The sequence below is a fragment of the Anopheles merus genome, chromosome 3R (genome assembly GCF_017562075.2).
Source record: "Anopheles merus strain MAF chromosome 3R, AmerM5.1, whole genome shotgun sequence".
Lineage (NCBI taxonomy): Eukaryota > Metazoa > Arthropoda > Insecta > Diptera > Culicidae > Anopheles > Anopheles merus.
The window spans coordinates 35485845-35512703 of record NC_054084.1 but is presented as its reverse complement, the minus strand read 5'-3'; the positions used below and the strand labels follow the sequence as shown (position 1 = coordinate 35512703).

General features: G+C 44.1%; 1 protein-coding gene and 1 long non-coding RNA gene across 48 annotated transcripts in view; one reads left to right on the top strand and one right to left on the bottom strand.

Annotated features, from left to right (window-relative positions):
• LOC121595917 (zinc finger protein 271) overlaps positions 1–26859 on the bottom strand; it is a 70872-nt gene that overhangs the window by 33970 nt on the left and 10043 nt on the right. For 25 of the 45 annotated variants that reach the window (XM_041920313.1, XM_041920326.1, XM_041920328.1 and 22 more), the window contains exons 2-16: positions 23727–24664; positions 15764–16056; positions 15262–15684; positions 15081–15178; positions 14949–15011; positions 12573–12963; positions 11401–11584; positions 9610–9693; positions 8583–8666; positions 7681–7764; positions 6762–6845; positions 5917–6000; positions 3838–3921; positions 2381–2464; positions 44–127 (exon numbers count right to left, since the gene is read on the bottom strand). In XM_041920313.1, coding sequence (XP_041776247.1) covers positions 44–127; positions 2381–2464; positions 3838–3921; positions 5917–6000; positions 6762–6845; positions 7681–7764; positions 8583–8666; positions 9610–9693; positions 11401–11584; positions 12573–12963; positions 14949–14954 — 1253 coding nt within the window. In that variant the 5' untranslated portion in view covers positions 14955–15011; positions 15081–15178; positions 15262–15684; positions 15764–16056; positions 23727–24664. Of the gene's footprint in view, positions 1–43; positions 128–2380; positions 2465–3837; positions 3922–5916; positions 6001–6761; positions 6846–7680; positions 7765–8582; positions 8667–9609; positions 9694–10060; positions 10148–11400; positions 11585–12572; positions 12964–14948; positions 15012–15080; positions 15179–15261; positions 15685–15763; positions 16057–23726; positions 24665–26859 lie in introns of those variants that run through there. The other 20 variants (XM_041920327.1, XM_041920339.1, XM_041920324.1 and 17 more) reach the window with 17 other exon arrangements.
• Positions 9734–10851, top strand: LOC121595918. Of its 3 annotated transcripts, none has more exons than XR_006005218.1 (3): positions 9734–9908; positions 10126–10511; positions 10593–10851. It is a non-coding gene; the product is annotated as an uncharacterized LOC121595918 (long non-coding RNA). The 3 variants fall into 3 exon arrangements; XR_006005217.1 differs by having other exon boundaries at positions 10574–10851; XR_006005219.1 differs by lacking the exon at positions 9734–9908 and adding an exon at positions 9915–10050 and having other exon boundaries at positions 10574–10851.

Genomic DNA, 26859 nt, shown 5'->3' with positions numbered 1-26859 from the left:
TTTTGGGTAGGTATGTGTGTGTATACGTGTGTGGGACTCTCACCTGACGTGGTTAGTAAGGTGCTCTTTGCGGGCGAACTTTTTCTCGCAGTACGTGCAATGGTACGGTGTCTCTCCCGTATGCCATCTAGATCGATTTTAGCACACGTGACACACACGTTGTGGCGCGTATGTTTTGCGTACGCGCGTGTTTTGTTGATGCCGCCGATGAAAACACATTCGTTGCGTGATTGGTAGGGAGGAAGGATAGTGGTTTGTTGATGATGAAGATGGACAAAATTATGGGATGATGGGAAATTTAGATGAATTTGTGTGTTTGTGAGTGTCATTGCATGTACGCAGTCACAGTTGGGGGAGATGATGCGCCGTAGTAGTAGCAGATTGTTGATGACACCCGTACCCCCGAAGCACACAAACAAACACACAATGAGAACGATTAGAAAGGACATTTGGAAACGGGTCGGCAGATGTCGGCAGATAACGACGAACAGGTCAAACATTGCGGGTTTCACGGTTTTCACGTCCCGATCGATCGGATGGTCGGTCGCGTTGTCGAGGGTTTTTGTCGTTGTTCGCGCGCACACGGATTTGCAACCCAATCGGGGAGGAAGAAAATAAGAAGAAAAAAGAAAGAAAAACACGTTGAAAAAGCTATCGTGGAAATCGTTTACGATCGTTCGCAGCGAGACGGGGGCTGGGCGCAAGTACAGCCGCACAGGACGCCAGAGCATGAGCATTGTGAGTGTGTCTCTGCGACGAACACGCGAAAGCGTTTGAACGCCCGGTTCGATCCTCTTTCTTTTTTAATGTTTTTTTCTCTGCGTTCCTAAGAAAGTTTAGAAGACGGGTTATATTTGCAGAAGGGTGTGGAAGTTTGTGTATGTGTGTATGTTCGCGGTGTTATATACACACCAGACACCAACCAAGGAAGAGAGATAACACAAAACAATACTATTGAAGTTCCTTTTCTAGGCTAACCATTCACCAATATGTCAGGCATTACACTTTGGTTAACATAAAATAAGAAACCAATCTAATAGACAGATTTTTTTTAATTACACACACGCGTCATAAAACTCAGAATCGTGTTGAGTAGGTGGTAACATAAACAAAGTGTGTTGTAATAATTTTGTAATTTTGAGTTTGGAATAATATTCTCTTTCCACGCACAAGAATGACAGAGGGAAAAATCGATAAACGAAACTGTTTGGATCTTCTTGGTTCGTTGTCTTGTTCGTACTTTCGCAACCTTGTTGGTGTAAACGTTACTGCCCGAATGTGTTGTGTTGTGTTTCAATTTCCCCATTGCTTTCCTTGCTAATAGGTAATATATTGCCCAAATATAATTTTGAATTTTGAGAGGAATTGTTCAATTTTGAATGTCCACTTCTTTAAAGACACAGAGGCTTCCCACACACCCGCCATCGTTGTTCATTGTTTCAAAATGCATCATAAAAGTTCCTCGGCGGATCAATACAAGCAAAACTAAATGTTTTGATTTAGACCCTTTGTTGACCAAATTGTTTTGCATTATATTGCATAAAATTAAAGTTTGATGAAATTTTGAATGTGGGTCGTCACACGAGGAACAACATATACATTAAACTTGATGAATGGGTGTGAGTTGTTTTAGCTAAAAAGGTATGTGCCTTTATTGAAGTTCAATTTTTGGTCCGTTAAGGCCGAAATGGGGGAGGAAATGTTGCCGAATAATGGGCGGTTCTCTTATAACGGTGTTTTGTGAGAAAGAAAACGCAACGCGACACATCAAAGCCTTCAATCGTATCCGTTCCATATGGAGTTCAAAACATTAACTGTATTGTTTTTCTGCGGTCATATATATATTAAGAGCAGTCCGAAAATGAAAACTACGGATAAAAACAATAAACATAATTTCTGGAGTGTTTCCGTCCGTCAAACTTTGCAGCCACAAACACAGTTTGTAAACGGTTTGTTATGGTAGGGGACACGCAAAAACTAAAAGAAAAATGCCAAAAAATAACAAAAAGAAGTTTGATCATTTTATGAAGCGTGCTGTTGTTCTTGACGTGTTAAGAATCTTCAAATAAACTTAAACTCTATTGTTTCTGTTTGTACCAAAAATAATTGTATAAACATTTTTTACTACCACAACCACCATGTCTCCAGCTATTGAAAGAAACCCAAAAAGGAGGTTTTGCTTTGTGTGTAAATGTACTTTTGCTTCTAAGAAGAAAAAAAACAAACAAAAAAAGGATTCTCAGCTATAGAAGAGTAAGTTATCAGTAATTGGTAGTATCAGTAGTTGTGGGCAATTTTTAGAGTAAATGTATAAATATAGAGCAGAAGGTTCGTTGTTAAAATATCGAAGCGGTGTGTGCTTTGGCCAAAGCGCGCTCACCTTATGTGATACGTTAAACGTTCTTTTCGGGTAAATTTCTTCTCACAATACGTGCACCGATAGGGAGTCTCTCCAGTGTGTATTCTGTTTTCGGATTAACGAGTTGAGAGCATATGTATATATAAAAATATGTAAGAAAAAAGATAGATAAAGAGAGAGAGAAGAAAGAGAGAAAGAGAAGGAGAGAAAAAACAATGGGACACAACATTAATTAAAAACAAACACACCAACAACATTCGGTAACGGAGATGGGGGGAGTGGGCGCACCGCGAACGGATTATTTTGTCGCAGGCGGGAGAAAAAAGAAAGAAGTGATCTCCTCCTCCGTCGGGTCTAAAAATTTATATCTTTTTGTTTTTTGTTTGATTTGCTTTGCTCTTGCTTGTTCTCGGGGCATATATGAGGAGGAAGGCTTCGAAGCAGTACTGCTGTTTATCACCCGTGGGTTTGGAGTTGTTAATAAGTGATAATAACAGATCAATGGTATTATTGTTGATGTTCCTTTTCGTCAAACGAATTATTTTGTCAAAACTCATTTGTTTCAAAATTGTATCAATTTTGAACGCCATAGTGTAAACATTATTAGCAGGCTTTACACACAACAACATGTTCTTCACTGTAAAGCATGTACATGGCCGCCTATATTATTATCTTGAGTGTAATTTCTCCAAAGGATCCAAAGGCAAAAAGTAGTTAAATATTTACATCTTCTTCTAAACCAGCACCCTCTGCGCTACTTAGCCATTGTTGGACAGTGTGCTACTTCTTAAAATAGTGTTTGAAATTGTGCAAGATATACTAATTAACACACCTCCATTTCTATACCATGACTAATCCCTTAAACCCAATTTCAAACTGTCCGGTGGAATTGGATAAAAATTTGTACAATAGTAAGAATTAAACCCAACCCCAATATAACTGTCATTAGTGCGCGTGGGACACAAAGTAAACAACACTCTTTTACAGACCATCGGCGGGGCGATGGAGGTACTGCTACCGGAAGTGAAGCGGGTAAAGTAGTACATCACAAACGAGTTCCAAACCCTCCAAACATTACATTTCGGGAACCATTGCATCAAATCACATTCACTATCGAGAAGCTGTATCATCGAACAATTTGTACGAACAAGAGGTACGAATCGGGATAAAGTGATCATCCAAACAAGTCTGATTTAATGAGGCTTTCGTCAAAAGAAGACTTGGGCAACAAAGTAGGGAGGCAACCCAAGAGGAGGCGCTCCATGAGTTTGCGGGCGACTCTCTAAAAGGCGTTACTACGATAACCAAGAGGGATCTACACCGTTGGTGTCACCCACAGGGACACATATTCTTGCGTAGGCACACTAATAGCCTGTACGTAAAGGGGGGAGAGGAACGGTTTCACGAAAACAGACACAACACGGGGTGTGGTGACACGACACACAGAGGGGGCGGCACACGATCTCTCTCTCTCTCACCTGACATGGTTGGTTAAATGCTCTTTGCGAGTGAATTTCTTGTCGCAGTAGGTACACTGGTAAGGAGTTTCGCCGGTATGTAACCTGTTGGATAGGGAGTTGAACGATGAAGGGAATGGAAGGGGGTAGAGGTAATAGGTGAGAGAAAGAAACGAGTTTTTCGATTAAACGATTCAGTTTGCATTTGCGAATGCACACTCCACAAGCGAAAGAGAACACAAAAACAATGCCTTTTTGCACAGTCTGTTTTTGAGGGCATAAACACGAACACTCGTTCTACAGAAGAAAATTGCCATCACGAAAAATGGTTGAGTTGTGTTGTGGTCTTTTCTCATAACCAAAAACCGCTGTATTATGATGGCAACCCCAAAGCCTCATATTTTGAAGTCATTCCATCACACTACTACTACTGCAGTTTCCGTTCCACAACCACGTGGCAAAAGACAGACGACCAACAACTCTAGTGACAGAGAATGGAGAAGCAGAGGGCGGAGGGGCGGAAACGAGAGGACGTAGAAGAAATAAAAAGTGAAGGTAGAAGAGCGCAACACGTTCTATAATTTCAGACCACACAGCATCAAAAGTATTAAAAACACGATCGCAACCCGAGAGAAAGAGAAGCAAAAAAGAAACCAGAAACAGAACAACATCTTCTCCTGTTTTGTTTGCATCCGCGTGTGGGTGCTCTGGGTGCGTCTTCGTTTGAAGAAGAGAAGTTTGTACGCCCGCAGCGTCAAATTGTCACCCCGCCGCAGAGGGGTTTCCGGGGAGAAAATTGTACCCAAGCCTTTTCGAGGAAATCAATCTAATGGGGATTATTATTGATCATTTGTGCTTGGCAGTTTGGTAGAAATATACAGCAACCACATTCTGGATATACAAGACTGTCGCGTGTGAGTGTGTGCCTGTTGTTGGAAGGCATCATAATCAATGGGCATTGCTTGCACACAGGAATAGGCTCTGGGGACGAACTCAAGCATGTGTAGACATACGAAAAAAAATACCGATAAGATGAAAAACCTTTACCCCACTGATGAAATTCCCCGTTCGGGAATGGATACAATTTTCTGCCCTTCACCAACGGCAGGACACGAACTACTCTTACTGTCCTGTATGTGTTGCAGTGAGAGCAAGTGTGAAAGAAGTGCGTTTCTTTTGTTGCCTATGTTATTAGATACTTTTCGCAGGGGAAAAGCACAGTTTGCAGCCAAAATGAGCTCAACGACAAGAGAGATCCGGCTGTCGGGAGTTGAATTTTAACGTTTTCCACATATTGCATCGTTTAAGAATTCTGTGTTCATGTAGTTTTAAAACATGAGTCCGAAATTGAGACTACCACGGCAAACACACTTGGAAATTGGTTTGCGTTGTTACGATATAATGTGCGTTAAATGAGCCTTTGGTTTAAAAACGCTCTTAAGCATTAAAGTTTTAACAAGCCGAACTCAACCGTATTCCCTGCACTGTACATCTCGCGCCAACAATTAGCGTGTATATCTCTTGCAATGCAAACAAAACAAATCCAAATCTTTCCTACTATACTCTTCGCAGCAGCAGCAGCAGCAGCAGCAGCCAGTGGCAGCACCCAGCAGCAGAAACAAACAGAGAGATGGAGGCGCCTAGTCGTTTTCCTTTCTCTTCCCTGACTTCTACATCCCAGAGTCGATGCGATCTCACCACTACTTTTGATCGAGGGGTGTTTTCGTCCTCCTCCTTTTTCCTTCGCTTTTCCTTTACATCGACCTCTTCCTGCTCCTCCTTCTCCTCCTCAACTGCTAAACCTTACTACTCTCTTTCCTCGCACAAAATGAAACTCTCTCATTTTGGTAGCCAATTTTCTTCGGTTCAGAACGAAAATACGGTTCCGCCACCAAGGCGAGCGATGCGTACGCGTGACCACCATCGGGAAAACCCTGCGTAGCAGGGAGGAGTACGCATCGCATCGCAACAGAGCACAAAAGAGCGAAAAATAGCTTTCTTTTTTGTTTTTTTTTCCGTAACTCTTTTCAGAGTGTGTGTGTGTGCACGTGAGACAGACGAAGGAAAAAGATAAATGAAAGCGATCAACAATCAGCTCACCTGACGTGGTTCGTTAAGTGTTCTTTCCGCGTGAACTTTTTCTGACAGTAAGAACATTGAAAGGGAGTCTCGCCGGTGTGCAACCTGTCGAAGAAGGGAGAGTGGGATTTTTTGTTTTAGATTAGGATAGACTTTTTGCGTGTGGAAGGGTGGGGGGAGGGGTGTGCGGAAGTTTTGCCAAAAAGTAAGGCAAACATAGGCAAGCACACGCACACAGCACCGCTTCAAACATTCGTCTCCTCGTTCGACGGTAGTATAGTAAAGGTGCGAATGTTTTATTACTAAAAGGCGGGCACACATTGTTTGAAGTTAAAAAAAACCGAGCGCAAACCCGTCCTCTTGAAAATATGAAAGACCCACTACTCGAAAGCAATCGCTAGTCGAAGAAGCAGAATGGTTTTACTCTGACTGCTCCTCTATTAACACTGCATTTTGACATTAAAACGTTTTCTTGCCTGCTGATAGTAATAATAGCTCTAAAACTAACTGCGCTTGACCTGCACGATGATCCAAGGACTAAACCAAAACAGCAAAAACCGGCAGTACTCGAGAAGATCACAACTCTCTCACACATATCCCCCGAGCGCGCTATAAAGATTGGTTTCCTACTTTCATCTTCTTCTTTTTTTTTGTCTTAACTTGTTCAGAGAGATCGATCATATTTTCGCAAGGACGTGTTTTGCCGCCATTTTTATTTGTTCGCGCAGATGCTCTGGAGGAGAGCGTAACTGGATAACTGATAAAGTGTAAAGGGTAAACAAAATGCAACACAAAACATGATGGCATCGACGCATTCTGGGGGAAAGAGAGGTGATGCCATCACGCTTGGAGCGATCAAAGCTCACCTGACGTGGTACGTTAAATGTTCTTTGCGAGTGAACTTCTTCTGGCAATAAGAACACTGAAAAGGTGTCTCGCCGGTGTGCAACCTGTCGAAGAAGGGAGATCAGGATGGTTTTCATTAGTAACACCGCCACTTGGAAGGAGGGCACACACAGGGGGGGTAGGGTCATCGCTTTTAAGCTTTGCTCCAATTTAATAGTTTTGCTTGGGGAGATGGGGGACATTGAAAACACGATGGAATAAAGGAGCTGGATTTGGTTGGAGGATCAAAGTAAAATGGAATACAAAAAAGGAGGAATAATCTCGGGACCGGATTGGGAGAAAATATGAAAGCTTGCACCGAAGCTTCTAGGCTTCGAGGATTTAACAAACAAACCGAACCACCGCAGCCGCTGTGCCGACACGGAGAAAAAGGAACAAACACCCCGCTTCGGACTAGAGTTATGTGTGTGAATTGCCGTATTATACGGATTGGAAGTACAAGAGAGTATCTCTAACAGAGAGTAAGAGTGACTATAATGTATGTCTCATACTGCCAATTTATCAAAAACTTTTGAAGCAGCGTGCTAATCGCTACCCTTCTAATATTTGATTCCTACTCAAAGTTTGAGGCCTCCGTATGAGACCTCCTATACGTTGCGAGCATTCATATTTCCCCCCCAAGAATCGATCCCATGGCATGTGGGGACTTGGAGGAAAAAGCAGATCGAAGGCACCAATCATCAAACACTGAACGGGTGGCTTAATCTGCATAGATGATTTGAATTATGTCACAACGAAGGGAAATTCCTCTCCGGCGGGACATTAATAACTGGGAATGCTTTCGTAGCACAGAGAGGAGGCAAGGAATAAGGATGATCGGAGGAACTTCGGGAGTGTTTTCAGTGTGTGGCTTAGTAACTTTGAGCGATCAAAGCTCACCTGACGTGGTTCGTTAAATGTTCTTTCCGAGTGAACTTTTTCTGACAGTAAGAACATTGAAAGGGAGTCTCGCCGGTGTGCAACCTGTCGAGAAGAATGAAGAGCGGTATGGTTTTGGATTAGTACACAAAAAAACGCTACCGTTGTTACAAACACACAGAGTGCTTCCTAGTACGAACACAACTTGTTTGACGGACGACCCAAACGGACACGAGAGAGAAAGAGTGAGAGAGGATTCTAGAGCACCGAGGAACACAAACAACCAAAGACAACCTCCGCCTGCCTTTGGCCGAACCGACTAATCAAACGACTGTGCAGAAGTTCTTGGGGAAGAGATCAATGGGTGGAAGTGAGACAAGGTTAAAACTCAAGTAACGCGAACAGCACACACCCAGCATTGAAGCGAGACATCACATACTGGGGGAAAGGGTAAGATTTTCGACCATTTTGGAGGACATGGCACACACGGTAAGGACTGACAAAATTCCGGCATATCTTCTCAGAACAGTGCATAATAAATCCCTCTCTTTGATGTTTTAAATTACCACCAAAATTTCACAGAAAAATATTCAATTTTCATGTATCAAGTAGCAGCACACCATTGTACATCCTGTAAAGGAAAGTTTTGATTAGGACAATTGTAAACACAACTGAGTGTCTCCGCGCCTCAGGGTTGATAATATTAACGCTGATGATGAGCTGAAAAGTTAACTGGTTGTTTGTATAAAGATATATCTCTACATCTGCCGTGGGAACCGGGTATTAAAGAATCGAAAATCTGCAATTATTTCAAGATAGTTTGTGTTCAATATCTCCTTGCTGAAGGCACATGAGGCAACTCCAAGGAACAAAAAACGCTTCTCTGTCTGTTTAGCTAAACAACACATGAAACAATCGCTCACCTCGTGTGATTAGTCAAATGCTCTTTGCGAGTGAACTTCTTCTCGCAGTAAGTGCACTGAAATGGAGTTTCGCCGGTATGCAATCTGCATCGGTTGATATGTGTAAAAGGATTGAGAGAGATAAGGGCGATGTTTATAGCACATTTCGATTCAGAGGTAAATATTGGTGACGTGGTGTTGATTGACAGTACAGTTTCGTGAATGAATGTGAGACAGATATATGGTTTTTTTTTTGTACACAGGCGGCAGCACAGCAGCACGCAGTGGCATCGGGAAGGATAAAGAGTTCGATGAAAAATAGAAAAGAGAAAAGAGAAAACAACAAAAAAAAGCATCTATTAGAAAACTGTCCAATTGTCCACGAAAGGGTGACTGGAACAAAAGCATGCCCCCAGGGGGAGAGAAAAGGAGGAATGGTGGGATTTTATTGTTATTGAATGAGAATTCCTCATTGCATCAACAAAATACTTTAACTTAATGAAAGATTTGTGGAATGAATCTTATGATTTTTGTTGTTGCATTTTTGCAGATTTTCAAATTAACGACCCCGTGTATCGCACCACCCTCCCAATTTCATTTTTAAAGGAGGGGTTAGACATATGGAACAGATAATTGGAAGGAACAAAAGTTCATCTTCTATTTTTCTTAATCTCTCACTTCCTTCCACCGCTCATATGTCTCTCCTCAGCGTCCCCCATATACGCACGGGACAAAAGAGAGCCACAATCTGAGTAATTCGTTTAAAAAAAAGAGTAATTTTGATTCTTTGTTAAAATCCGAAATAATAGATGCGATATTGGCGCGCCATTTGGGTGTTGTTTCGTAGAAAACTCAGTTCCACCGGAAACAAAAGCAAAAAAATGCGGCTCTTCTCCTCTCCCTAGGGGATGGGAGGGTGTGCTGCGGGCAGGGGGCGCAACCGGGGATCGGTTTTTTTTTGTTTCACACATCATACACACATAAAAAGTGTCTCCCCCAAAAACATGGAAGCAATCAATAGCAAGAAGAAAAGGAAGCATTCTCTCACCTGACATGATTGGTAAGGTGTTCTTTTCTCGTAAACTTCTTCCCGCAGTATGTGCACTGGTAGGGTGTTTCGCCTGTGTGCAATCTGTTCGAGGAAGATACAAAGAGAGAGAGAGAGAGAGAAAGGGAAAAGAGAGAAACAGCGTGAATCAATCAAAGATATCCTTGGATATTCGGTGGTTTCTGTTTTTCTATTTGAGAAAAAAATGGCCGTTTCCTTGCATTACCCCCTCCCAAACACACATCAAACGAGCAGCGGAAGAGTTTCGAAGAAAAAAAGGTGACAAGTGTGCGCGAAAGGTAAAAGGGACACTTTAATTGTAACAACACAATTTGCCAACAACACACAACAAACGGAGAACACGAAACTGTGACGGTACACACGAAATGCAACTTCATCGTAGGATGTGTGTGAAGTAGTCGATAAAAGGATTGTCATTGAGTTTAGTTACAGCATTGCGCGCTTCAGGGCGAGTGTATTTTTGGAAATTTACTTTACTCACGAACTTGTTTTCAGGGAATTTGTTAATTTTGTTTCAAAATCCAGAGAGCGTGCGAAAAATGCCTCACCAGCCCACGGAAGCCACTGACAGACAAAAGGAAATGGAACCTGCTTCTCACAGCGCACTGGCTACTAGGATGCATGCTGCACGCACTGAATGACAGTTATTTCCAACGGATCGTGAAGCGTTTAAACCGGTGGCCACCCGTCAATCGTAACCAACGCAACGGAGGCAGAGACCTGCGACGTTTAAAGACCTGCGGGTCCGGCAGCACCGTACCCCCAACGGCTACTGTTCCGGCCATTTCCACCGTTAGCGTCAGTCCACGGTCGAAAATCTTACCCGCCCCACAAATGTACGGCTAAGGGGAACGAACATGGGAGAAAACGGATAAATCACGGTAAGGACGCAGGAGGAGGAGGAGTTTGTCAACTCTGATGACGATATTGTACCCTTTTGTAGAAATCCTAACTTATTTCAGCAATCGGTTCATATTAAATTCGACAGATTCGACACGACAAGGACGACGCAGAGCACTTAAAGGATCGATATGAATTATTTACAATTTTTGGAGAACTTTCTTTTCCGAAAGGCACGGGATACGCGCAAGGAACGAAGGAAGCAAAATGGAAGGAGACATAAGTGTTGTTGTAAGGGTAGGATGAATCTCGGTAGAAATGTCAATCTTTGGTAGTGTAGCATGTGTGTTTGAATAGTCAATTGAACTAACAAAACAAAAACGTGTTAAATTAATAATATGTACAAATTCCAAACATTAATTGTAAGTAGTTTAGCAACACGCTCGTCACCCAGACTGAGAAAGACAGACAGACAGACAGAAGAAAGGGCGCGCGCCTATGTCCTTCCGTGTGTATGTGCATGTGTCGCGGACATTACACACGCGATTGTTCGGTTGTTTGCTAGCACACACACACACACACATTTTGGGGTTCATCACACGCAACCGTGCTTTCTCAATTTCGAAAAGACGAACAAAATTTGCACGCACATGGTTCTCGACACACACAAAAAAAACCCCCTCATGAAACACAGAGAGAAAGAGAGATAGAGAAAGATTTAACGGGAACGGATGAAAGGGGGAGGGGGGGAGGTATGGTGGTAGAGGAGAAGAACTCGCATTAGGAAGCAAAACATTCGTTCTTTTTTATGTTTTTTTTTGTAGTCTTTTTTTCTTCTTTTTTTGAAAGGGAGGATTTGGTTGTTTTGTTGTTTTTGGGATCTTGTCAAAGAGAAAAAATCGGCATCAACAGCAACACAGCAACACTCACCTGACATGGTTCGTTAGATGTTCCTTTCGGGTGAACGTTTTACCGCAGTACGGACATCGGTAAGGCGATTCACCGGTATGCTGGCGAACGTGGTTAGTCAGGTGTTCCTTACGGGTGAAGCTTTTCGCGCAGTAGCTACATTTGAATGGAGATTCGCCCGTAGGCCCCGGACGGATGTGATTTACTGTTTTTTTTTTTGTTTTTTGGGTTTCATTTTCGGGGGAAGAGAGAGAAAGCGCGCGGGAGGGGTGATAAAATGAACCGGAACCCGAAAACACACATTACAGAGAGGGGCGGGCGGGAAATCGCCAGACAAAATGTGAAATTCACATTACACACAATGCACACCACGACGAAAACCGTATGGAAAATGAATCCATTTTGCGAATTGCGTTTTCGTTCGGGTGCAAAAAAGAGAAAAAAGAAAAAACAGGAAGAAAGAGAGAGAGAGAGAGAGAGAGAAAACACACAATTAGATAAATGTGACACGATCCATCAATAGTCTAAAGAAGATCTACAAAACATCAGTCTAAAACAAAAATAAACGACCAAATCTAATGCTAGTTACAGAAACCAAACACAATATCAAGAGGCTCATCAAGCGTGAGCATCGGCAAAGTTTACAGTTTTGAAAACAGAAAACTTTGCTTTTATACAAAAATATTTTAAAATAAGCTCGTAAGGAAGATATCGTTGAGATTTGATTCACGCTAGTGCTTTCTTTTCCATAATTATAATAATATCATCGATGCATATTATAACACTGTCTAATCCTCTCTTGGATAAAGAAGAGATGATGTAACACAGGTATAATATGCATTCATACAATTTAAAAACTACAACTACAGCAAATAATTAATACTAAAATGATCGATGACGTTTTAGTAGTAGTGTAAAGGACTCGCTCTCGAAATGCTTTTTCCAAATTGTAATTTGGAATCAATTTGAGAAAATAAAATTCAAGCAAATTATTATAAAGAATTCAATTTAAAAGTAATTTAAAACGATCAGCATTTCAGGCGAGCATATTACATCACTCAACAGCGACCCCGTCCTAAAAACACTACTAATAACAACTTCTACAAAAAAAAAAAACAAAAGCCACTTGGGGAGAATGTGGCACTAAATGAAAGGATGGTTGGCGTGTGTGTTTTTTCTTGGGGGTGACTCACATTTACCATTGCTATGCGCACTGGTCGTAGCGGTGTTGGTGGAGGATGATGGCACTAGGCTGGCGGACGGGCCGGTCAGCATGTCGGAGGGCAGCTTGCCGAACACCTCGTGGTACGACAGAAACTGGCTGAGATCCTCGATGTTCACCTTCAGCATTTCCACGTTGTTCGGCGGCTTGCTCGGATCGTGATGCTCCGGCATGTTGATCTTGACCAGCGACCCGTCCGGTCCGCGCACATCCATCAGGTGGGCCGGTATCGGGGGCACCTTGAACTCCGGCTTCACGATCGGGATCGGCTGGGGCGGTGGCGGATGGGCGGACTGGGGCGGTCCCTGGGTGGGCGGCGGTGGCGGATGATGCCCTCCGCTGCCACTGTGTGCGGGATGCACCTGGGGAAGGAAACGATTATTAAACACCATTCCATTGAAATAATCGAACTCCTGCTGTGTGTCGACCAGTGCTGCAAAATATGTCATGAGCTTCATTTTATGCCGTCGAAAGCATCATCTTTTTCTGTGGCTGTGAAAACAATGCTGCCAAATGCCACTGTTTCAGTCACCAACACTCATGACTGAAAGGAAGCTCAAATCAGTTCCCCTACACAACTGAGATGATCAGAGGTAAGACACAAACAGTTCATGCACCAATCATATACTTGATGACATTTATTTAGCACCCGTACACTTCATCACTCACTTCGTGGTCACGGCATTTTCTGTCGGTGATAATCACGACAATTTTGGAATATATTTGGTGTGAGGTCCCAAGCAAAAGTCTTTCTCGCTCTGTCTGCTTTGATTGTCTCTCGGGTCAAACAGGTAGCGAGCAAACATGCTCATTATGTTGTTTGGAACCATTCTCAAGCACCGCATATCACTCACGACTATCGTGATGATCATCGACAGAAAATGTCACGACCAAGTGACTGATCAAGAGTTGGTTGCACACAATGTCACGGTCGTACCAACTGTTTCGAGTCTCACCTCTGATCATCACATAGTAGAGCTCGTGACGCTGAGATGATTTTGTTTCAGCCGGAATTTGTTATGACTATTCCAGTGACAGTTTGCAGAACTGATTATAGGGTAAGTGTACCAATAGTGGTGCAATTTGTAGTGATATAGATGTGTTTTAATGGATTTACATTGTCAGGAAGGTCAATTTGTGAATATTTTAACACATAGTAATTGGAATATGTTTTATCTTTGCAATCACAACCATTTTTACCATGAAACATATCAAATTTACGAAAAAATACATATTTTTGTGCCTGATTTGCTGTACCTATAATGGTGGTATAGTTCCTATAGTCGTCCTATTGTGTTCCTTATAGTGGTGGTAAACAAAGATTCCTCCAAAACAGTGTATAGTATCAATGAAACTTAGTTTCGAAGCTGTTTTTGTATGAATAGCAAGGATTGCTGCCATAATAATGGTAATCTTGCGTAAATTGATCGTAAAAAATATATACATTTGGTTGATGAAACTATTGACTAAAGTACTGTACAACACCTGTCGTCAACCCACACCCGGAACAGAAAGCTTGTTTTGAGTTAGATTTTTCATTCAGCGAAATAAGCGAATTTTGGTCTTTTTTTTTTGGTAAATTACCAACATAAAACTCATTTCTGTTGCTTAGTTTAGTGAAAACAGTACGACATGTCAAAAATATACTAGAAAAAATCTAAAACGACCTGTTTTTATTGATTTTATAACTAAGACCACCATAGTAACATGCCTGTTTTGTGCCTATAATGGCACTATGGTAAAAAAACACTTAAAAATGCATAAATACAGTCAAAAGACCAGTAATTTTAGCAAATCAATAACATTTCATAACAGTTATGTTAAAAAACTATTAATTGCGTGGGTATGTGATCATTTAGAACGTTAACAAAAATATGAGTTTCGTTATGAAATCCTAAGAATTTTGGAAAAATGTTGACACATTTCACAAAATAATGGATTTTTCGGTCGCTAAGTAACGGAATGGTCCCATTTATCTTTTAAATCCTTTTTAAAAGGCTAAAGAACATTTCACATTGACGTAAATAACTTAATTACTTTTAATTGGCCGTTGTGAGCTCATTTTAGTGCAATACCACCACTATTGGTACTACCACCAACCACTATAGGTACATTAACCTTAGTAAAAAAAATGACACAGTGACTAATCAAGCGATGGTCCCAAAAATGTGACGAAGCATTTGTTGGTCACATCAATCATTTTGAGTATCTCCTCTGATTATAACAATTGAATATGTGACGCTGTCATGGAGTTTGTTTAATTCATATTTTTTTATGACATTGGCATTTTGCAGCGATGGTGTCCACAAACGAACACACACACATACACACACACGGAGACACTTACCTGCATGTTGCCCAAATACTGTAATTTTGTATGATCCGTAAGGACTCCAGACCCGTGGAGTTGCTGGAGGAGAGGTAAGTGGGAGTTAGCAAACGGAAATGCCAGTGTGCAGCAGCTTTTCTTCGTTCTTACCTGAAGGTGCGACCCCGGGGGTGGAGGAAGGTGACCTGTGCTGCCCCTGCTGCTATGAGTAGCAGCAGGGCCAGACAGGTTGGTGAGGTGAGACGACCCTGTAAACCGCGAGCGAGCAATGCCGAAAAAGTTAGTAAATCCCCAACGCCACCGCCTTGTTAACCTCCTCCCCTCAACTTACCTATTGTGGAAGGAATGATGGCGCCTTTTGTGTTCCAACACCTGCTGGTGCCGGAACTGCCGCGCCAACCGGAAAAAGGTCACGGGTAACCTACCCGGAATGGGGGTTGGGGTTTTTTGTTGGGAAGAGTGGGCCGGCGCCGCCGGTCCTACTCTCGCGAAACGACACACACAAAAGCTCACTCACACACCAGTTTATATCAGGTGCGCGAAGGTGCGAACGCACAGAGAACACGGGAAAGAGAACCGTTCGCACAGGGATAGTAGTATAGTAGTGGCCCTCTCTAACACGATTACCACGGGTTAGTACTGGGGGGCGGGGACAATATGTGTATGTGTGGCTTTAGCACACAACAAACTAACACAGCGTATCGCTACTGCCGGTGGGATTATTACTCTTCACTGCAATCGTCTGTGAGATCATCTGCAAGAACAGGAAAGGAGGAGAAAAGAGGAAAGGTTAGGCGTGTGCTGAGGAACTTTTTGTAAAACCAACTTCTTACCTGGATATATAATAAAATATTACAAAACTAATAAAATCACATCAATCGAATCTACGATTGGGTATGCCGCCGCTGACTGCTGCTGCTGCTGCTGCTGCTGCTGCTGCTGCTGGTGGCGGTTACTGCTGTTGCCTTTTTACTTAACGCGCCCGATTCCAACAAGCTGGCCCGAAACACTTTGAGTGTTTTCATTGGTGCGCCACTGGTGCTGACCCGAGGGGGGGGGGGGGAGGTGGAGGCTTTTTTTGTAAGTAAAAAATGCACGCGACAGATACACGGTTGATTATATCAAACTGGAAAGAGAGAAGGAATGGAAATAACATTAGTCAAACAGTCTTGTAAAACAAAATAATTTATTTTATAATTCAATCATGTTTGTTTTACTTAAAACAAATGCATTTGACACTCTCTAGCAAACTCTATAGACACCTCGTTAAACAGCAACAAAAGGCAAAACCAAGCCAAACGTTTTCGCGCCAATTTTTAACCCCACCTTGTCGAATGGAGCAAACAAACAGAAAAGAAGAAAAAATCGCACCACCGGCATTTCGTAGGTGGAAGAGACGACCTAAGACGTGTGTGTCTGTGTGCACCCCCCACCCCCCAACATATCATATCAGTCTTTCCTTCACCTATCCACGTTCGCTTTAACGACCCATCATCGTGCCCAAAGCGAACACCACCCAAAAGGTTGCGCGCGCCAAAGTTTGCGCCTTCTATAAAACATCCGGCCGCCCGGCTGACGACGGGTTTCTCTATTGCGCGCGTCAAGAGCGAACGAATAAAGAGAGAAAAGAAAGAGCGCGCGCGAGCGCAAGCAAAATGCCGGTTCCGCACACATCCAACAATACCACCGCACACCGGTTCGTCCGTTTTGCCGGGTGTGGGAGGAGGGGGGTATTACCTTCTTCCACCTCACACCACACAGTAAAAGCATTATCAAAGGTTAGGTGGTGGTGGTGGTGGTGGTGGTGGACCGGTAATAATGGTGTGTCCTCCTCCCTCCGTTCACCGAACGATGGCATTAAGCTTGGAGAGTGTAAAAGGAGAGAGCCGCGTCTACCAAACATGGACGGGAAAGGCACACACATACACATACACACCGGCAAATGGATGATTATTATTGCAATACCGCCCGAGAAGGGTTGCGCGCGCCAAACCGCGAACTTAACACCACCGCCACTCACACACACACACACATACAAACGGCTTTGCAACCGGCATTAGGGGGCGAGCAATAATGGGGAGGATGCGTGCGCTCTGGGGGTAGCACATTCGAAGCCGGACCACCCATCGTCGTCGTCGCCGTCTTTGGCTGATCAATTTCTCATTCGCCGGGGAGCAATGAGCATGCGCGCCACCGCCGCCGCCATATCAAGAGCGCTTTTACTTCCCTCTCTTTCTGTCGCGTGCGGCGGCACATGACGGCTCTTCCCCCTCCCATACACACTACCTCCTCTCGTCTTTCTCTTCAGCGTACAAACTGTCTGTTAGGGGGTGAGAGGGTGAAAACGCTTGCGCGCATATTTTCACAATCCAAATTCCCTCCTCCCACAACACACACACACATACAGGATGAGCAACGAGGGGGATGATGATGAAGCCGCATTTCTGGCTTTCTTGATTTGCACTTGGGCTTTATCGTTCGCTCTCTCTCTCGCTCTCTGCTTCTAGCTCCAACGCAACCCGCCGCCAACTTAGAGCCGGACGGAAATCTCAATAATCGTTCAGAATCAGCATCACATCAGACACAGGCGGGACGACCATCCCGCGTGTTGTCCTCTCGAACAAATTCTGCACACGTGGTGCACATGGAACGAAGAACACACGAACGGTTTGTCGTCATCGTCGCGCGCACTGTTGCATCCCTTTAACAATACACGCGCGGCAGCAAGCAACAGGAGGAGCAAGCGTTGTCTCCCGCGGGATGCGTTCATCAATTAGGATAAGTAGCAACATATGCTACTATGCTGCGCGTTGGCCTTGTCCGCTGCCCTGTTACCGGGGGGCTGCCCATGGGGAGATGTTTGTTTTGGAATCCGCCAAAAGCGCACGTGTCGATGGCGTTATGATGTCATTCATCGAGTGTATGCGGCGCGCTCGTCGCGCAAACGTATTTTGATACATTTCCCCCCCACTTGCCGAAGCACTGCGTAAATTTGTACATTTTCTCGTTGAATCAACAGATGAATGAGGGGGGAATGGAAAGGGGGGGGGGGTAAATTTCCGGGGATGCCACGCTTCATCATGCAACGCGCACAGGACACGTGGGGCTGCCGCCATCGCCCGTCGACGGTTTGAGAAGCATGCTGTGATGCATAATTTGCTGTTGGCGCCAAAACAACAGGAGAGCATTTTCTTCGTTTTGTAGCTTTCTTAAGCTGAGCGATGGTGGCGCGGTGATATAGTAGGCTGGGGAGCAGTATTGTGCACAGATGAGTTGGAAGCATACGGAAGTCATGTAGCGAGATTTGTCCTATGTTTTCAGTGCTTTTGGTTTATTTTACGAATTTTGTCCCATTATCGGAATTCCATGGGAAACAAATTATTAATAACTCCAAGAGGAATTCTTTTTTAATTTATTAAATAGTTGAAAGAATTAAAAAAAAAATTACCATTTAGATCAATATCAACTATTTAATATAGAGGACAAAAATACAACCAGTTAAATTAATGTTTGTCATAATTTTAATACTTTGTGCATGCAACATCAGATCAATCAAATCAGCGCACGAAGTAATGGAAGGCGTGCACACACAAACACACACACGCTCACCGCAGCACAAAGAAAAGGCGCGCAAAATTAATAATTGCTTATCATCAATTTCAGCACAAACTGCATCACGCACACACGAGGAGAGGCAACAACAAAAATGACGCAAGATAACCATCCTCCTCCACCTTCCGCTTCACCCTTTCCCCCGCTGGGGCCAAGAAAGTTGGATCGATCGCGTAAAGCGCGGGAAAGCGTCGGCGGCCCCGAAAGAACGAACGAAGAGACCCGCTTTCTCTCCCCTTTCCACTCCCCCCATGGTTTGCAATAAAGATTCGATTGGATTGGCACGAACGAGAGAGTCATGAAAAAGCGCTTTGCAATTTCATTTCAATTACCGATTCGCACACAAACACACACACGGAACGGTCGATTAAACTCACCCCTTGTACTGTGTGTGTGTGTGTGTGTGTGTGTGTGTGTGTGTGTGTGTGTGTTTGTGTGTGTGTGAATTTAACCACCGACGGCCCCCACAAGCGCAGCAGACACACACACAAAAACCGGTCCCCGAAATCTCAAACCCAAAAGAGGAAAATGTAGTTACTGCCAGCCACCATCACAAGAGGAAAATGCAAAGATGAAATGATGTGCGGAACCGTGTGTCCGTGTGTGTGTGTGTGTGTGTGTGGAGCAGGCGGGCGCGCGAAAAATCGTCTCAACGCGCGCAAAAAAAGCCGCGAAACTCTGCGTGGCGCGCACACGGCATAAAGAGCATAACACAACAAATCGGTAAAGAAGCAACAACAAACCACCCTCCGTCCCTCCGAGGGAGGCGGGTGGGTGTAGAAGATGGTGGAGGGTTGGTATAGATTTTTTAATTTCCTGTCCTTACCCACCTTTTCTCTACCTCCTCTCACACACACACACACACACACACCAAAAAAAGACCACAAAAGACTCTTCCCCACCAGCCCTCCCCCAAACCAACGACGGTGGAGGATTGTTTCTGTCTCGCTCTAACGCACTCACTCACACAGCGCACACACACTGACACACAGAGCCGAACAGCGGGAGATAAATGGTAAAATACACCACCGAGTACGAGACGGTCGTCCTCTCTCCCTTCCTTCACCCAACCGCATTCCCCCCTTCACCACACAACAAATAATTCATCACAGCGGGGAGGCGGCTTGGAAATAAAATACAAAAGGCCCCACCCACCCCACCCCATAAACAGAGGGGAAATGGGTGGGGTGCGGTGTGCACACGGAGCCGCCCATCCCCTACCGACAAGCATCAACGAGAAAAGGAGCACGAAAGAGAGCGAGACAGAGAGAGAGAGAGAGAGAGAGAGAGAGAGAGAGAGAGAGAGAGAGAGAGACGAGCTAAAAGCGATCCATCTTTGTCATCCTTTCCCCCTCTCTCTCTCTCTCTCTCTCTCTCCCTTCTTTACCAAACCATTTAAGGGATGGAGCAGCAGCAGGGGTCGCTCTTTTGTGATTACTTGGAAGAGTGACGCCCCCTGCCGCCCCTCGCTGCACCCTTCAAACTCCTCCTCCTCTTCCTTCCATCTCTTTTCCCATATATATCCAAAACTGGATCCAAAATACATTACACCGATTTTATTTCGTTTCTGGTGTATCTCCTCCTCTCTTGCCTCCATCTTCCTCTCCTCCTCCACTGCGCTGTGGCTTTTGTGTTTTCCGCGCGCTCCTCCCCACCCTCCTCATTGGATCGCGCGCTTTTTCGTTCACTTTACGCTCCAAAGGACATGCTCCTCCTCCCTTTCCTCCTCTTCTTCCTTCCCCCCCTCCCCCCCCTCACCCCACACACAGCAGTAAAACATGTTTCAGCATCACATCCCAAAGTGTGTTCTTTCCCCTCCCCCTCCCTCCCCATCTTTCCCATTCCCACACACACACACACACGCCGCTCCGACGACTCGGATTTTCCCAAATGAAACCAAACGTGTCGTGTGTGTGTGTGTGTGTGTGTGTGTTGGCTGTTTGTCGCGCCCGACGAAGGGAGAGGGAGGCAACTTATTGTTCTCGCAAAACTTTATTGTTCCATTGTTTTTTTCGAGCCGGCGGGGGGCTTGCTCGCGCGATCGTTCTTCTCTCCTCTTCCTGTTCTCTGCTCTGCTAAAAGCCCTTTGCTATTTTCCTCCTTCTTTCGCCCATCGCAGTGCTCCCTTCTCTTAATCTATGCTTCTCCCATCATACTTTATACGCATTTCATGCATAACAATGCGTTTTTTTTTTTGGTATTTTAGTCGCATTGGTTGATTGGCTTCTGCATTGAAGCATATCGCATACACACACACACACACACGCCCATCAATTGATTGATATCGCGCCTTTATGCTGCTGCCATCCATTAATTGTAGCACAGTTTTTTATTTTTGTTTCTAGCTTAGAAGCCAATATGATTTTGCTGTCACATTGGAGTACAAAAAATGACAAATTCCTTTTTTAAAAATGACAATTATTTAAAATAATGTAAAGGAAAGCATTTTTTGCCGACTTCCAATCAATACCAATCTCGTTGCAATGATGATGGGGGAAAAAATGGGAAAGGAAATAAAACAATGACACAAATCTGCTTTGCAGAAGCAGACAGACACACACACACGTCGCCCGATTGCGGAAAAAAGATTTCAAAAAAGACACCCCGAGAAAACAAAGATCTAACCCAAAGGGAAGGGAAAACAGACTCCATTCAACAAGAACTAAAAAAGCTGAGATTTGAAAAGGTTTTCGTCTGTGTTTCTCTTTTTTTGTTTGTTGTAATTCATAATCCTTCCTCTTTCAGAATGGCAGCACACCAACAACACACCCGAGCTCCAAAATCTTCCAGAGAAGAGAAAGTATTGTTCTTCATCCAAAACCAACTTTTAAGAACTGGTGTGACCCCCGTGACACCTCTTTAGAACCATCATCCTCCTTCTCCCCTTCGATTATAACAATAAACACACGATGAGGGGCGCTGCTCAAAAAGTGCTGAATAAGCCTTACCCAACAAACCATCATCATCATCCTCTCCGCAACAGCATTTGAGAACACACAACCCACGCGCGGGAATAACTCCCCCATACACATACACACACACATATACATACAAACGAGAGGAACGCGCCAAACCCAAAAAGCAAAACAAAACAAACTTCAAGACGTCGGCGAACCTAACCCCTAAACACACCCCACACATTGTACTATTGGGGAGGGCAAGCAAGTCAAGCAGGCGCTCCCATCTCCCCTCATAGACCTACCCCCCTTCCTTCCTTCCTTCCAGCAACTGAAAAAGCCGGGGAGCAGCAGCAACCCTTGGACGCTCGCCCATCTTCACCCACTCGCGCATTTAGACACGGGGTGAGCGATCGAAGGGGGAGAGCTCCCTTTACTTCTACCATCCCTTTCGAAAAGCCAGCCTTTTTTTTCTTACTCTTTGTTTTGAAACTTGGCGCAGCACCGTTTGTCTCTGTTGCTTTGGGTGTTCGCTTTTTTTTTTGGAAAAGGTGACCGTCTTTGTATGGGAAACACCTTCATCTCCCGTATCCTAATCATCATCTGCACGCATCGCCGCCAGATTTGATGCTCTTTTTTCACTTTTGTCATCACATGGAGCTTGTGACATTGGCCGTTGGCATGATCCAGATACAATCCCTCCCCTTTTGACACGCGATTTACATATAAAAGTGTTTAATGCTCACACTCTCTCGCTCCCTGTCTCTTAAAGGGCTTAATCAAAGCTTTCCACTCTTTCCTCACCAAATGAGGTACGAAGGACGTTGAAAAGTGTCAGAGAACCAATGTTAGGATAAGAGGAATTGATCCTTTCAATTCCGTTTTGATCGGAAAGTGAAATTTAATTAATAAAAAGAGATGACTGCATTAAACTGTCAGGTGGAAGGTCTGTTGAGTGTTGAATGATTTTGTAATTAAAAGTTAAAAATAACCCGATCAAAGCCTACTGTTCTCGCTAAAGTATGTGTCGCAGTGCTGCTTTTATTGACATAAACTCAACACAGCAAGCCATCATAGTTCGCTGACATCTTCCACTTGAGACCGCGGGCGAGTGTGTGTTAATGAAAAACATAAACAGATCATACCAGTTATCGCGTCTCAGATGGATGACGCCGACCACCGGATCAATCAACCTTATTCTCGTTGAAAACATGTCCACAGTCCATGTTGGATGATGTATCGAACTTAAATGTTCAAACTTAAAATGCAATCATGGATGCTAAGGATCAAAATTGCAAAATGCCCTAAACATTGGAGAGACATTTTTATCAATAAAAATGTCTCTTTAAATTTGTGTTGCATATTTCCTCACTGCACAGTGAACAAATGTAATGCAAAAACACACACACACACAAAATTGCACCGATCTGATCTGCGGGCGGTGGACCGGCAAAATAAATTGTCGATTTAAAATGCGCTATCTTGTTCTCCCCGCTTCCTAAGATAGTGGGAGACGGTGGTGGTGGTCACAACAGGAAGGCACGCGCGCCCGTTCCCGTGAAACCGCAGCGACGCGGCGGCAGCCATTTCGCTCGCGTCCGCGATATATTCCGCCGTCACCACCACCACCACCACACCACTACTGCGGGGCTGCCAGCACTACTACACAAAAAATAACAGCAGCGCCCACCTACATGCACACGCATGTGTATGTGTGCACGGGATGATGATGGTGGTGGTAGGTAGCGGCGCTTCTATGTGCTGCTACATGCATGATCAACGCGCAGCACACACAGCGACGCGCTTCACCGCACACAAGCCCCCGCGGGATGTGTGGTAGTGAGAGAAGAGCGCGCGGGACGCGACGAAGCGTTTAATGCATACACGGGCACGTGTGTGTGTATGTGATGCGATACAGGGAGAGGCAGTGGGCAACGAAATGCGCGAAAGAGATGACTGTATGTACCCCGATCGACACGGAGCAGCAGCGGTGCAATGGCTGCGTGCACGACGGCTGTCTGTTTTCGGCTGCAGCTGGCTGCGTACTGTGTTTGGAGAAGTGAAATTATGTTTTATGTTAACTCGGTTTTTAACAAAATTATGCCGGAGTTTTTTAATAATAAACTACATTATACATTCCATAAAATTTTTTTACGATATGTTTTGAATCGGTTTTCTACGAATTCTATTAAATTATTTAGAGATATTTTTTCAAGGTCACCACGATCCCCGCCATTATCCATCAACCCGCCTAGCATCTGCATCAAAAGTGCACACTCTCACTCACCGGTAATGTGTGTGTGTGTGTGTCGTGTGTTATTGTTTATGAAATCGCGCATCTCTCTCCCACTCTGCACAAAAGCGTTCCTTTTAACACTTCTTCTCGTCCCAAAGTAGACCCTGTTCTCCACGGAAAGAGAAGGATGCAGCAGAACAGAACAGCAACACATACACACACTGCCTCAACTTTTTGATGCGTAAGGAGATGCGACTCCCACCGCCAAAAAAACACTAGATTGCACAATTCCACACTCGCAACGACACTATTATTCTATTCTTTATTTTTGCGCCACTTATTCACTACAAAACACACACGCGCGCGCTTATACTCACAAAATTGGGGGGAGATGAGAGATGATTTTAAAACGAACCAAAAAGTGAATGCACGAGAGATGCACGTTTCTTTAACTGCAGTACACACAAACAATCCTCTTCTTCCTACCCTTCCCTCGCAACACACAAACACACGCGGCGAATGCAAAAAATAATAAATAGAACCCCTAAAACGCACGTTTTGCCCGAAAATATTTTTAATAAAACAATTCACTGAACGCGCGCGCGAGTTTTTGCACAATTCCGGCGGAATTGGCTGAAGATGGCGGCGGCGGCGGCGATGTGGAGGAGTTGTTGCATCTGTATCCACACCAAAGCACGCCCGCAAATACACGCACGCACACGTACACACAACTTTCACTGGGAGAAGATGGCGCTGCTGGTTGGTGATGGAATCAGAGGGGGTGGGGAGTGGAAAATTTCATAAAACAAAATGCACTTGCACACACCTCTCCTTGCTCGTCGTCGTTGTCGTCGTCGCCGTAGCGCTACGCGCCCCAACACGCACACACACGCGCACACACACAAAAAGGGGGGATGAAGAAGATGGCGGTGGTGGTGATGGTGGTGGTGTAGGTTTTAGCTTTTAGCTTTTAGCTTCCGCTGCACTTTCTGCAAATGAAATCGCACACAACACACACAAAGAGAGAGAGAGAGAAAAAGTGATATATTAGTAAAAATTGACATTTAAAAACAAAAAAAAAACAATTAAATTTAAAAACAACGACATTCATCATAAAACTCCAAAAGAAATGCATTTTTACTATTTGCTTCAATTGACAATGACTGGATAATGACTTCATGGTTTATGATATGCGGGTGCAGTACACCCTTCCTCAAACACCACACCATCATCGTCTTTTTCTACCCCTTCGGCAGGGTAGGATGTGGGTAAGGGAAGGTAAAAGAATTGATAAAAACTGAAAAAGGAAAAGGAAGAGGAAAGAGAGCAGAGCCCCGAAAACCGATCCAAGAAAAAACGCGTTCCCGCAGCCAACACTGCACCCCCCGTAGGCTGCCTTCTTTGTGCAGCCTCAACCCCTACCCCAACGACGACGACAAGGAGAGCATAAAATGGTGGCGATGGTGGTGGTGGTGCGCTCATATAATATTTATGTGTCTGTTTCTAAGGGGGCCCTCCTGCTGCCAACCCTCGTCTTCTTTTCCAAAACCCATGCTTCTTCTATATCATTTCCAACCCCCTCTAGGAGAATGTTGTATGTGTGTGAGGGAAAGAGAAAGAGAGAATGAGTGAGAGCGAACGATTCCAATAATCACCCTCATCGGTCGTTCAGTCGGGTTTGGTGACGACGATTAGCCCCGGCAGCGGAGGGTTGTGCGTGCGTGCATGTATGTGTGTGTGTATGAGAGCACCAATACTGGTGTTGACGCGCGCTCTCTTTCTCTCTCTCACGAGCGGCACAGCAACCATGATGATGATGGGAGGAAAAACACGACGCAGCAGAGCAAGAGCAGGCACCCGCGGGAGACACACGACCCCACCCCAAACCGGACTGCACTTGTGTATAAAACCAACATACATACACACACACACACACACACACTCCCTTCTTCTGTGTGTTTCCTCTCACGCCATAATGGCTTCCATGTTTGGTGGTGTGGTGGTGGCGGTGGATAAAATTTTACTCCTAATTTTCAAAAAAAGAAAAAAAGAAAAATCTAACAACTAATGCTTTTTCGGCAATAAAATGAAAATAAATGTTTGTGTGGGGAGCTCACTCAGCTCACAATTGCATCCCATATCCCGGGGTTCTTGTGTGTCTTTAGTACATTCCCCCATATGGACATCTGGTTGGGGCGTAATATGCTGCACCCTCTCCTCCCATATGTGGGATCGGTAACAATGTGCAATTGGAAAAAGGCCGCTGGTAATTAGAAAAGATCGCAAAGCTAACGAGGGAAAACGAGTCGTTTTTAAATATTTCTTCATTCAAATAATACATCATTACAATAAAATTAGAATCGATTACAAATAAGACAAACACCCACACACAAACGCTGAGAAAAGGGCATCATTGGTAGTTTTAAAATGTGTGTTCCCATTCCGATTCCTGGAAAATAGAACTACAATAACCCATTTGAATGATCTAAAACTGAATGTAGGGAATTATAATCGATAATACCATTTTTAGGGGCATTTTATTTTCAAAAATTAAAATCCTCTCATTCCAACATTTTCCTCAGCACCTCTACCTCTCTCTCTCTCTCCTTCTCGCAGCAAGGAAGAAAACCGGGCGCGAGAGGCATGAAATGAAGAAGGGAATGAAGGAAGGGGCTGGGAAACGAGATCGAGACAGGTCTTCTTCCACTCTCTCCCTCTCTCATCACCCTTGGTGCAGATAAAAGAAGGTACAAGAGACGGTTAGTGGTAGTGGTGGCGATGGTGACGGAGGCGGTGGTGTGTGTGTGTAACATATAAATTCTAAATCTATTTTTAAACACTCTTCCTCCGCTCGAATATCCCCAGCAGCAACAGCACACAAAATGAATAAAATTCAACCCACCAAAGGGAGAGAGCAATGCAAGGGGGAGAGAGAGAGAGAGTGAGAATGGGAAAAAGGAAAAAAAATCAAAGAAATTAGCAGAAATGTTAATTATTATTATTAGAAGAACGAAAAATATTTATCGATTTTCACAAAAACGGGTACAACATTGAATATTCATTTCAATTCCAAAATTTCTAACAAATCAAATAAGAATGTTTAAACCAATCGAAAATGTTCACAAGTGAGGAGAAAGAAGCAGGGAGAGCTTTGTTTTGGAAGAAAAACGAACTTCCCACCAAC